Here is a 13,967-nt window from a genome sequence, read left to right on the forward strand (position 1 = left end):
CTACACAGCAGCTTGTTTATATAAACTACAGTTGTTTTTCTGAAGCAAACACACCAGTTTTACCAGTGCAGACAGTACATTTTTTAATTACTTTAAGACGCTTATTTTTTTGGTGTTACTGGTCCTAAAAAAGATTAAAGGATAAGAAAACCTTAAAAATAAGTGGAAGTAAAATTGATGAGGGTGGTGTTCTAAGCATTTTTGCGATGTATATTCATTATTTATTTTATTGTTATTCCAAGATATATAAGGATACTGTTAATATGAATGAGTAACAACAGCGCCACCTGCTGTAATTTCCCCACCATTCTGAGCACCAAGTAGTCAAGGAAGTTGTCAGGAGAAAGAAAGAGGCTGGTCTGATGTTCTTCTGCTTAGGAAAGATTTGAGAAGGGTTTCAAATTTTTTTTCATAAGCAGAAGAACATCAGAGCAGCCTCTTCTTTCTCCTGACAACTTCCTTGACTACTTGGTGGTCAGAATGGTGGGGAAATGACGAGCAGGTAGCGTTGTTGTAAAAAAAATTTATGTTAACAGTACATGTATCATTTAATAATATGAATAATAAATTAATGTACATTACAAAAGTGCTTAGAATAGAACCCTCATCAATTTTACATTCACTTATTTTAAAGGTTTACTTATCCTTTAAGCACTTTTTTTTTACAGAGAAAACAAAAACAAAAAGGCACCTCACACAAACTATAGGGTAGGTTGAAATAAAGACATGCATATCAAGTGCAACTATTTTGCTAAATGAGACCTCCTAGTTAATCCAAAGGAAGGATAAATTAAATAAACAAAGCATGTTGAAGAAACCGTATCTTGGACACAGTAAAGGTTTCCTTAATACAATGGTACTTACTACAGGGTGATTCTGCTCTTGCATGCACTGCACAAGCATTCTTTTGACAACTTCAAGGTAATGCTGCTGTTGGTTTCCAAAAATTCCAGGGAAGTTCCTAAAATTATCATCTAATATAAGCAAATATGTTCTCATAAGAAAATACATTGCGTATACTTTAAGCTCGATAAAAAGGAGAGGAACAAATTACCGTGGAAAACCAGGGGAAGCACAAAATAAAAACAGCTGTAGGAGGAGCTGGTTCTGCTACCCATTAAGGATCAAAAGTTTATACAGGTATGGGACCCGTTATTCAGAATGCTCGGGACTGGAATGCTGGGGTTTTCTGGATAATAGATCTTTCCGTAATTTGGATCTTCATACCTTAATTATACTAGAAAATCATGTAAACATTAAATAAACAATAGGATGTTATGATTTCATGGAGGGTTAATTATATCTTAGTTGGGGTCAAGTACAAGGTACTGTTTTATTATTACAGAGAAAAAGGAAATTAGTTTTAAAAATCTGGTTTATTTGGATAAAATGGAGTCTGTGAGATGGCCTTTCCGTAATTCAGTTTTCTGGATAACGTGTCGCATACCTGTACCTGCAAACCATAAACCAGCTTGCACTTGACTAAGTGCTAGATACAGCACAAAACCCTTTAGGGTTAAATAATGCCTGTGACTCAATTAATTTACTTTGATTTAATTAGCCTGGATTGGAGAGCCTGATAACTTTACCATAACGTTTATTCACCCCACTACGCTGGTTATTGAATCGAATACAATTGTTTGAAATAAGATATTCACAATCATCATGGTTGGTCATGTCTTACTTTTTAAACATTTTATTAATGCACCATCTGCTACCCTGAGAATATTGGAGTACTATGTAATACTTAAGTTAGACTAATACTTAAATAAGCATGACGATTACCAGAAGATGTGTAATGCTGCTTCACGCAGTCCATCATCTTGCGAACTTACAGAGTCAAACAGAAATTTTAAAGCTTCAGGCCACTGGTTATTTCCATCATCATCTACAAGGAACAAGTGAATTATTAAAACTAACACAGGAAGAAAAGCACATGGTTAGCAACAGCAAGTCCCACATCTTAAAAGCTAACTCTCGCTGTAAAAAATAAATAAAAAACAATTACAGCTCTTACTATAGTTAAACAATTGTGAGATCCTCAACATAACTTTTTTCCAGCTGCAGCCAACACACATAAGCCCACAGATGGTAGCTTTGCCCCATACACCAAATTTCTGAACTTGTGGTCCCTTTCAACCAAAGGAGGAGCAGACATTTAATGGCAAGAAGAGCCAAAATGGGCAAAGCTAATGTGCTGGTTCTTTATGGAAAATATAAGATTTGTTCTTGATCCATACCAATTAGGTTTCTGGCCAGTTCAGCAACAATGTCACATATCTTCTTGCGCATACTCGACTGAGATTCCACTTGAATAGCAAGCAGAAGTTCGCTTCTAATGGCAGTTTGGAGGTCAACAGGGAGGGATGGATAAACTTCTTCAAATGCAGAGGACAAGAGACGTCGCAGTAAAACAGCTGCCATCTGCCTTGCCTGAAATTATATATTTATATTAGAGGGAGCAAAGATGTTGTAAAGAGAAGAAAAAAATAAAATTATATATATATATACTAATACAATATATAAATAAAACAATACCTTGTATTTGATCCAAACTAAGAAATAATTAATCCTTATTGGAAGCAGAACCAGCCTATTGGGTTTATTTAATGTTTACATGAGTTTCTAGTAGACAAGGTATAAAGATCCAAATTATGGGAAGATCCGTAATCCCAAAAACCTTAGGTCCCGACCATTCTGGATAACAGGTCCCATACCTGTACACATTCAATGAATCACCAACAATCATAAATCAAGGGAGAACACTGCCCACTTTTTGCCTATGTTGGAAATGTGTGGTCACCAACCCTCCTGCGAGCACAGTGTTTCTTAAAGGTCTTCCTTGGGGGGAGGGGGGTATTGATTAAATTTCAATCGGGTATACAACCAAAAATTTTACTTTGAATTTACATGCGGGTATGAGTTTCCATCTGATCCCGGCCTGACTAGTGTGCATTGAAATCAAATTACCAATTCAAGAAAATGAGAAGTGGCTGCAGGTGGAGACTGGTCTTTAAAATGTTCTTCAGAGGAACATAAAGTCTATAAAGTCTTCTGTGTTTTTACAGGCTGTCCTAAGGAGCCAAGATCAGCTGAAATTATTATAGCCGTATAACACCGCCCCCATAAATAAACAGAAATGATTATGGCATACCTCTTCTGCAACAGCTCCATTCCTTATAGCTTGCAAAAGAAATGTGATTTTAGATGGCCCAGGGATGGTCTCGTAAGTTTCCTGCAAGATGGGAAACCAAGACAGAAAAGTTAAACTAAATAAGGGAAAAAAATTAGAAAATTAACCCTTTTACTTCTGGCAGAAATGTATACTTCATTTCATTTGCATTTACTACAAATTCCACTTCTATAACAAGATATATAGAATTCCTATAAAATGTCATGTATTTATTAACGTAAAGAAATATATCAGAAATCTATTTTATTAGTGTGAAAACATGTTTGAAATGTTTTTCTGTCCAGTAGGTTGACATGGCTGTGTAGCCTGGGTGTCAAGGTTTTGATAACCGGATAGATGTTGACCACCTGAATGAGCATATGATCCCTGAAAACTGCTGCATTCTGTTGCCAAATTCAGTCTGTGATGCCTTTGATACAAAAAATTGTTCATTTAACTATTGTCGCTGTGCCATTCCATAGTATCTTTGAACTACTTAAAAGTGCATAATTCTAACCTAACTGCCTAAAGAGGGCTTCGGGTAGACTGCTTGATGTGTGATCCTTCAAAGAACATGCAGCAAATTAACTTTGGTTAACGTGACCTAGAATCTTGAGGGATTCATTCCAAAAATTTGCCATGTAAAACAAAGTACAATCCCTAGCTTATTGAGTTCTAGATACAGCACTGGCAGATTTTTAAAATCTTGCCAGTATCCCTTTAGAAGAGCACACTTCTATTGCAAAGTTTAGAGGCCCATTTATCAAAGGTCGAATTTAAGAAAAAATTTAGAATGGCCAATATTCAATGGTTCTGACCCGAACATTCGAATCGTACAAATCAAATTTTTTACCCGAAAAAAAAAAAACCTTGCATGTCAGGAAGGCTTCTAACATCTCCAAATGTCTCAACTGACCTCTGCCATTGACTTGCACATCAACTCGACAGGCTGTAGGTGGCGAATATTCGAATTAGGACTGTTTCCATGGTTGAGGTGAAATAAATCTCACATATAAATTTTCATTCAAATAGGGGGATTAAAATACGAATGTGTGAATGGACACTAGAAAATTCTAATTTAGTGTTCGACCCTTGATAAATCTGCCCTTAGTGTCTTTACCGACCCAGTGGTCAAACAACAAATTGAAAATATTGTTTTTCTCATGCACATAGTTGTATTGAGCCCAGCGAGTTCATAGTCCCTAAAGAGAAATAGTCTTCTGCTGTCCTACTGCATTCAACAATTATAAACTGTATTGTTAACTCTCTAAAAAGCAGATGTGATTGTCATGTCATATAACCTTAAACAACATGCAGCATAGGGTAAGCAGAGTAAGGCACACACAGACAGCTTAGAGCAGGGCAGGCATAGCAATCACAACCACATAGTAACCATTTGAATATAAAATCACAGTATTGTCTGAGGTGTGAACAGAAGAACAGTCCGAGTTACTCTAATGGGCACACAAACTGTTGGCTATGATAGTTGTCTGCCTGTGTATTTTTGCAGGCTGAGAGAAGCGGATCATATTTTTGCAGGCTGAGAGAAGCGGATCTGCTCAGTTTCCTTGCTCCTGCTTTGAATCTGTTCAGCCTGTATGTGGTCACACTCACCGAAGCGCAAGCCACTGAAGGTAGAACTGTGAGCAACCAGTTCAACAAAACTGTCTTAAAAGAGAACTAAACAGGACTAGACAGTCCCCCCTCCCTGCTTCCTAGTTTCACAATATCAATAACAGTAAAGGTTCAAGCATTCAAAGTTGTGCACATGATTGGATTTTGTCAGAAGAGATTTTGTCTCACATACTGGGTCTGTGGACAGGACAGCTGTCGAGAAGCTAAGTTTAAAGGAGAACTAAAGAAGTAGCTAGAAATGTTGCACATATGTTTTGGGCTACAAATGCTGTATATATAGGTTTTGGGCTTCTGTACCAGCCCAAGGCAACCACAGTCCTTTAGCAGGAAAGATCTGATGCCCCAGTAGCTGCCCATCTCCTTTTCGGCTGATTCACTGCACATGCCACTGAGCATGTTAGTGTCACAGACGCTTTCCAAGATGGTGGCCCCCGTGACAAGTTTGAAGGTCTGGATCATTGCTGTTATTGACAAGCTGAAACTTTAGGCTGGTGCAATAAGTTCACTACATAAAATGTGGCATTTTTAGCCACATTCATTTTTAGGGTTTAGTTCTTCTCTAAGGGCCATCACAAATCAAGCAGAAAAAGAGGTGTCCATGATATAGAAGCTGATGCTATAGGACTGATTATTAAATTTCTATGTAAATTGTACTGGTCTCTAAGATGTCATGTAATGAGAATTTGAATTACTTATCAGCCTTCTTTTGTGACTTATATTGCCAGTCTAAGCTCAGGTAACGGACAGCAGCACAAAGCATGTACTGTGAATCAGCAGATTAGATGGGGAGTTTCTACCGTCTTTGGTCTGAATCTGAATTTATAGCCTAATTATTTGTAAGTTTTGTTCTTCTTTAATAAAATTAGTGTCCCAATTAATGTTTGCTAGCATAAGACACCCAAAATCGCAACAAGTCATTTCACTATTAAGTGATGGACAGATAGCATGGAATCTTTTTTCTCTCATTTAAAAGATAAAAGTACCAGAGGCCATCCCTTTATTTGAATTTGAAGCAGTGTAGGTGGTTCTTCTAGGTGAGGACAGTGAGGTTGTGGAATGCATTGACGGATGGTGGTGTGATGGCAAATTCTATTAATTTCTAAGTAATTTTAAAGAATTTTTAAAATAATTTTAAGAATTAAGGGCCGCCCTCTGGAATCCTACGATTGACGGCACACACAAACCATTGGTTTTGTCCCATTTAAAAGACAATGTTGTGTGTTTTGCTTCCACACATCTTGCTGTTACAGTTAGAGCTGCATTATGTCTGGTCAGGTGATCTGAGATAGCACAGAGAATTTCATAAAATATCATTAAACATATTTATTTTGGGAGTATAGTTTTCCTTTAACTATATGTTCATATAAGGAACAATACTGGCCACTCTGCTATCTGTAATTGTGCTGGCCAGGAACTCTGAGCTCTAAAACTATCTTCCCAGACAGAAACTCATGTGGAATGTGCTGCATATCAAAGACAAAAGATAACTTCAACTAGCTGTGACATTCTGTAAACAGTTTTGCATCGCTGCCACCCATGCTCCCCTTGCTCCAAAAAAAATTGTCCTCGTTCAAAGACCCTTGGTCCAGGGATAACATGGAACTTTATTGGAAATTAAATTACTTCATTCAAAATATGCTGCTTTTCAACTACCAGTGTCTGCAGAAAGAAGCTACACAGTCATACCCTGGGATTCATTTGCTGCTTATGGAAACAGTCTAGCAAAGCTGATGAGAAGCAGCACTGCAACAGAAAGCAGCAAGGCTATAAATTGTTTCTTTCAACTGCAAACAACATGTCAGAACTGACAGGCCCGAGTGTTACTTAGATTGTTTTGTCAGCACGCTCCCAACATTCAACTTCAATTTCGGTGCAAGTCACACTGCGGCCACCTCCATCTGTTACTTCAATATAATATTCACAGACAGCACCGACAAGGCGGAATCTCCCATTAAAAAAGCCTTTATTTGAATATGGGCAGTGACCCAGATACTCAGCAACGTTTCAGACTGACATTGGTCCTTTATCAACCTTGATTTTTGTAGGAAAGCCTCTACAGTATAAATGCAGATTAATGGGGGTAATAAAAGGTTACAAGTTTGCAAATGTCAATTAACCCCTAGTAAACAGATGTTTGCTTTGAAACTGTTTTGCTACCAGCTGCTTGTCTACTTTATTATTCTTAAACAGGTTTTAGGACAGGGTCCCAATGCAATACATTTTGAACACAAGGTGATAAAAGTGCAAGTCAGCTGTTAAAGATAACCTAGCAAAGCTAATACTCAAATTCAGCCAATATTTCTTTCCCAGGCGTGCTGTTTAAATGGCCCTTCTGCAAATCTGTTAAACGTTTAGTATCGAACGGCTTTTTGGAGTCCTTGTAGATGATAAGCTTGGCTGTAGCATGCAATGCCAGTCTGCAGCATCAAAGGAAAATAAGGTCTTGAGCTGGGGCACAGGAGGAGGGGGGGGGGGTGATTCTTCCACTTTATAAAGCACTGGTAAGGCCCCATCTAGAATATGCCGTACAGTTTTGGTCTCCATCACTCAAACAGGACATTATTGTATTAGAGAAGGTCAACTAAGCTGGTTAAAGGTATGGAAAATCTTAGCTATGAGGAAAGACTGGCCAAATAGGAGATGTTCACGCTGGAGAAGAGGCGCTTAAGGGGTGATATGATAACTATGTATAAATATATAAGGGGATCATATAATAATCTCTCTAATGCTTTATTTACCAGTAGGTCTTTCCAGCTGACACAAGGTCCCCCATTCTGATTAGAAGAAAAGAAGTTCCGCCTAAATATTCGGAAGGGTTTTTTTTTACAGTGAGAGCTGTGAAGATGTGGAATTCTCTCCCTGAATCAGTTGTACTGGCTGATACATTAGATAGCTTTAATAAGGGACTGGATGGCTTTTTAGCAAGTGTACAAGCTGATCCAGGGAATTGCCATGTTGGAGTCAGGAAGGAATTTTTTTCCCCGAGGAAAATTGGAGAGGCTTCAGATGGGGTTTTTTGCCTTCCTCTGGATCAACTGGCAGATAAGAAGGTTAAAAAAGTAAAAAGGTTGAACTTGATGGACGTGTGTCTTTTTTCAACCTAACTTACTATGTTACTATTGCTTTTGTGTAAAAATGGGGTAAAGTTGTTATACCATGTTAGCCAGTAACAACAAAAAAAAATAAAGTGTTAGTATACAGGTAGGGTTGCCAGCTAGCCGGTATCTTACTGGCATGGCCGGTAAAAATGATTTTTGATCTCAATGTTATTAATAGGGGAAAAAAGATAAATATATAGGAGGGCCGGTATTTTTTTCCAGAAAAGGTGGCAACCCTATATACAGGTGATACCTTTGTTGGCTAACTAATCATAGAAAGTTTTCAGAACATTTTAGTTCCCCTTTCAAACTGAAAAAAATGAACTAAAATGTTCTGCAAGCTTGCTATGATTAGCTTAGTTAGCCAATAAAGGTCTCAACTGTATACTAAGAAACAATATTCAGACAGGCATCCAGTGTTGATAGTAGTATATAGCAGGGTTGCCTTACTATTCATTATGGGAGGGGGGGTCCAGGTGCTCAAGCCCCAGACCTTCAGCTTTAGGGAGGCAATGGATGCACTTAGATATTCTTAACGGGCTAGCACAAACCGGACTTCGCTCCAATACTTGATGTAGTTAAAAATATTTTGTTTAGCAAAAAAAATCTCATTGAGATGATGACATATATGAAAGAAGCACTGACAACCTCCTTTTAGGAGTACCAAGAATGCAATGTATGAAAATGCAGAATATAACCTGGCTGGAACATCACTTTTGTCAACTGTTCAATATGCACCACTTACAGATTTAATAATAGGTGCTTACAACTTTTCCTGCATATGCAACCCAGGGAACAAAGAATCCAGTAACTTGATGAAACCAATTATAAGCTTAAATCAGAGGTACCATACAAGTCATTCTACGGTGCATTTTAAGGCACCATTTATGTTTTAACACGGACAACACAGAAGAAACCAGAGACACTGAAGGAAGAAGATCTATACGGATACCCATCTCAGATACTTGCAACTGAAAGGTGCCCTTATCCAGAACATTACCAGTCAATGCTAGATACATGCTAAATGTCTGGAGTTCAACTGCTATCTTTTTAAATCAAAAGCCCATTTGCTTTTTTAGACATAGGAAAGCTGAACATACAATTGTTCTTTGACTAGCAATATTGCTACACACGGCATGGGTCAGTAGACTCGTTATAGACCATTCTAGCTAGTGACAAAAGAATACAATTAGTGGGATACTTGGTGAGGGGATTAAAGATCTCCACTGTTGCAGAAAAGAATGTGCTGAACGGAGTAGAGCGATGATGTCACCGATACAGGAGCTGAGCCAATCAGAGCTCCCGAATAGACAATCCCAGGCAACCAGGCCCAGACAGGATGGACCCCAGGCCCCCATTTAAGATTTTAAAACTATATTCACCTTACAACATACTTGTGCTCCCTCAGTTTTATTATTATTATTATTAATATGTATTTTTATACATAATTGCGCATCTCTAAGATAAATGTGTTTATACAAAGAAATCACATGAATTACATACATAGAACATACAGCGTTACATACAATCAATACCGATTAAGGCCCTGAGCAAAAGAGCTTACAATCTAAAGGGGATGGGAATATTTTTACTACGAGCCCTGCTGCTTTACTGCACTACTGTGGCAGCATCCCTTCATCCTTCCTGCAGGAAACTCAACTGTACTGTAACATGGGGGGTTTTAGTGTTGAGATCTCCCAAAAGGATTTTGCACTAAGCTGAGAATGGACTGGCCGGGAGTCTATATTAGTGGCACACGGCCGGAATATACGGGCGTCTCCAGCAACTGTTTCAACTCCGGTAACTTCCATGTGGAGTGAGTCACCGGGGGGTGACGAGTAGTTTCATTCATTCCCACACAGCCGGCCAGCGCAGCGCACATGCTGGACAAATGGGGGACACACATCCCCAAACGCTACTCCAGTCCACAATCCCCTGACAGCTGTCATGAGCTACAGGAAATAGTAGTTATCCAGACGATATGGTGCCGCAGATTAGTTAAGAGACACAGACTGAAACAGCACGATCCCACTATGACACCGCTAAATGGTACGTTCCAAGTCCCGTCGCAGCAAAAAGTTATAGAAAAGGCGGAGCTGCTCTGGCAATATAAAGGAGCCGCAGCACTGGGCTCATATGCCGGGTTTACACGTAGGGAGGTGCCGGTCTGGGCTCACACGTGGGCCGCGCTCAGCTGCTGACCCAATCCAACCTCACAGAATAAGACGCGTACAGCTTCCGAGCCGCCCCCTTGCGCACTTCAACGCTTACCTCTGCTTGTTTTCTGGCGCCGTTCTCAGGGCTGAGCAGGTTACCCAAGAGCAAGTAGAACTGTTGCTGCTCGGCCGCCATTGCTGCTGCTCCAGAAACAGAGGGAGAGAGAGGGCGCGGGAATGAGCGCGGGCCGGAAAGCTGCCTGGGAGGGGCGGGGCCACGTGCGGGAGGGTTGCAAACTGGCGCGCGCTCTGACCTCACGCGGCCGGCGCGCCGGAGGATAGGAAGATGCTTATTGGCGGGGGATACTGCGGGATGCTGGCTGTGCCAGTGAGAAGAATGACACCATGCGTTCATTGGCTGAGGAAGGAGTTGCAGACAGGCGTCCAGCTGGGTCTCTGAGAGGGGCACGGCCTGTTGTTGCTGGAAAGTTCTGCAGGTTGGGGAAAGTGTGATGTGGCGGCGGTACGGCCGAGTCAGACAATTCTGCTCTATAGGTGTATGACACGTTAGCATTAGAAGATTTCTTTTCATACTTATAATTATTTTCTAAGAAGTGGATTTAAAGGGAAGTGACAGTCGGCAACTAGGTACAACTTTTTGACGTAAGGAAAAGAAAGAATATAGGCTGAAAATTAGGGATGCACCGAACCCACTATTTTGGATTCAGCCGAAACCCCGAATCCTTCTCGAAAAATTTGTGCGAATACCGAATCCTAATTTGCATATGCAAATTAGCGATGGGAAGGGGACAGTGGCGTAACTAGATGTTACTGGGCCCCACAGCAAAATAATTTTAGGGCTCCCAAAATATCCAGTGGTTGCCCTGTATTAACAATATATATTAAAATTCCTAATTAATTAGAGCGTTATGGGGCCCCCTATGCCTCTTGGGCCCCCCTGCAGCCGCAGGATCTGCTTCCTCTGTAGTTACGCCCCTGGAAGGGGAGAAAATGTTTTACTTCCTAGTTTTGTGACAAAAAGGCATGAGATTTCCCTCCTTGTCCCTAATTTGCACATGCAAATTCAGATTTGGTTGGCCAGGCAGAAGGATTCGGCCGAACCCTGCTAAAAAAGGGCAGATTCTTCGATTCAGCGCATTCCTAAATACAGTTTGCTAATTTTTTTACATTTAAAAAGTTCTTACTCTTCAGTTATTGTAATTACAATCCAGTAACAATTTTGCTGTTAAAAAAGATGAGTGCTTAATTATAGATGTGGAGCTCTGTATAAACAACCCTACCTTTTCACCCGTTTTTGTACTGTTTTGGCTTACAAAAAAAAAATTAAGATCATTATCTGCTTTAGAAAAAAACATGGAGAAGGTTCAGGTTACCGGTTTGCTCTGTTTAGCCAAAGGAATAACAAAAATATACATTTTTCCCTGAGATTTTCTTGACCATGTGAACTAAAGTCACGTGACTTTAAATGTTTGCATTCGTTTGGCCAAGTCGTTGGATTAGGCTAATCTGAATCCTGCTGATAGGATTCAGATGAATCCCAAACTGAATCTAGAATTCTATAAATCTGTTTTGGTAACCTCATAATTGTACAGGCTATGCTATGATATTTTGCGTATGTGGGTGGCAGGTATTTGGGCCACAGATTTCCACATTGTGAATGAGGGTGCCATATAAGATTGATCAGGCACACATGAATAGTAAGTCTTTCCCTGCCTTCCCCCAATGGGTTTACTATGGGGCATATTAAACAGTAAAATTAAAGTCCACCACAGTTCATCAGAGATTCTGCTGCTCTCTGTTTGGTTATTTTGAATTTTTGGGAGCATGTTTATCAGTGGGTGAAAGTGAAAGTTCACCATATGATAAATACAACTCTAAAAAGCATATAGACATTAATAGGGAGCAGCTATAACTTCACTCTTTGATTAATAATGATTTCAGACCTAAGTTTCTCTTTATAGGTATTGCCAGTTCAACCTGTAAACATAGTAGGGTAGCAACTAATCCGTTCATAATTTGTCCAGAATTCAGTCTTTTTCAGCAGGATTTAGATTGGGGCGAATCTAAATCTGTAAAATCACGTGATTAAAAAAGTTTTAACTGCAAGCAATTCTCTTTTACCCTTCCCAGCCCTGCTTTAAATGTACAAATTAGGGTTAGCATTTAATTCAGCCAAATCTTTCATGAAGGATGTATCCTAGATAGTGGATTCTGTACATCTCTAATGCATAGTTTTCAAATCCCCTGTTAAAGGAGAACTAAAGCTTAACTAAAGAATTAGCTAGAAAGGTTCTACATTATGATTTGGGGTTCTGTACCAGCCCAAGGTAATCAGTAAAGATCTTTGTCTCCAAAGATGCCCCAGTAGCTCCCCATCTTCTTTTCTGCTGATGCACTGCACATGCTGTGTGCTGCTTTCACTTACTGAGCTTAGGGACCCACTCACAATATACAGTACACATAGAATAGAAATGGTACAATATAAGGTTGATTAGCAATAAATACAGATAATTACTACATGGCAGCACAGAAACCAATGCAATTAGCATCAGAATTTAATAATCAGCCCTGTAGCATCAGCTTATATTACAGACAACCCTTATTTTCTGCTTGATAATTTGTGACGATCCCTAAGCTCAGCTTTTTAACAGCTGCTCAGAGCCCACTGAGCATGTGAGTGTCACAGACACTTTCCAAGATGGTGACCCCCTGTGACAAGTTTGAAGTCCAGGATCATTTCTGCTATTGAGAAGCTGAAACTTTAGGCTTGTGCAATAAGGTCATTATATAAAATATGGCATTTTTAACCATATTCAGTTTTAGGGTTTAGCTCTCTTTAAATATTATGATATAATATTGTCATGCAGCACATTTATAAACTTGTTTCCATTAACTGTATCAGTATTAGAGCTGTTACAGATGGATGTTTTAATAAGTATTCTTGTTTAGTGGTTGTTTCAACAACCCAGAAGGATCCTCAGAAAACCTAGAATTATTAGTATACTGTCCATTTAAGCGCTAGTAAGACATTGCTCATTTCAATAGCTCCACCCATATAGAATCCATTCTTCTCACCATGTTGCACCATCATACCTGTTACAGTACATCCATAGTCACTTTATAGAGACTGTTACCTCCAATACTGCTACTATACAGTGGTGCTTGAAAGTTTTGAACCCTTCAAAATGTTAAAACATAGTTAAGCAAATGAAACACAAATTATTATATTTGGTCATGTATTTATTGAAAAAATGATTCAATAACATCTGCGTGCAGCAAAAGTAAGCAAATCGGTTTTCACTTACTTTCACTCAGTATTTGGTGTGATCCCCTTGTGCAGCAATAACTGCAAGTAAACGTTTGTGATAACAGTTGATTAGTCCTGCACATTGACTCGGAGGAATTTTAGGCCATTCATCCATACAGAACAGCTTCAGCTTTTAGATGTTGGTTGGTTTCTTCACATGAACCACTCGCTTTAGGTCTTTCCACAACATTTCAGTTGGGTTAAGGTCAGGACTTTGACTTGGTCTTTCCAGAACATTCACTTTATTCTTCTTTAGCCATTCTTTAGATTACTTGTGTGTTTAGGATCATTGTTTTGCTGCTTGACCCACAGTCTCCTGAGATCCAGTTCACAAATAGATGTATTGACAGTTTCCTTTAGAATTCTCTGGTATAGTTCAGAATTCATTGTTCTGTCAATGATTGCAAACCATTCCAGTCCCAGATGCAGCAAAACAGGCCTAAACCCGACCACTCCCACCACCATGTTTCACAGATGGGATTAGGTTTTTATGCTGCAATGCAATGTTTTTCCTGAAAAAGAGCTCTCCTATAGAAACGTAGTGAAAACAAAGCACCCGAATTTTGCAGCTAAGCTCT

General features: G+C 39.3%; 1 protein-coding gene across 1 annotated transcript in view; it reads right to left on the reverse strand.

Moving 5' to 3' along the window:
- The window catches only part of ipo5.S (importin 5 S homeolog), a 32,163-nt gene extending 21,888 nt beyond the window's left edge, over window positions 1–10,275 (reverse strand). Inside the window, 5 exon segments of the mRNA NM_001100940.1 lie at window positions 865–961; window positions 1,786–1,888; window positions 2,241–2,433; window positions 3,155–3,235; window positions 10,177–10,275. Coding sequence (NP_001094410.1) covers window positions 865–961; window positions 1,786–1,888; window positions 2,241–2,433; window positions 3,155–3,235; window positions 10,177–10,257 — 555 coding nt within the window. The 5' untranslated portion in view covers window positions 10,258–10,275.
- Between the last annotated feature and the right edge of the window lie 3,692 nt (window positions 10,276–13,967).

The sequence above is a fragment of the Xenopus laevis genome, chromosome 2S (genome assembly GCF_017654675.1).
Source record: "Xenopus laevis strain J_2021 chromosome 2S, Xenopus_laevis_v10.1, whole genome shotgun sequence".
Classification (NCBI taxonomy): Eukaryota; Metazoa; Chordata; class Amphibia; order Anura; family Pipidae; genus Xenopus; species Xenopus laevis.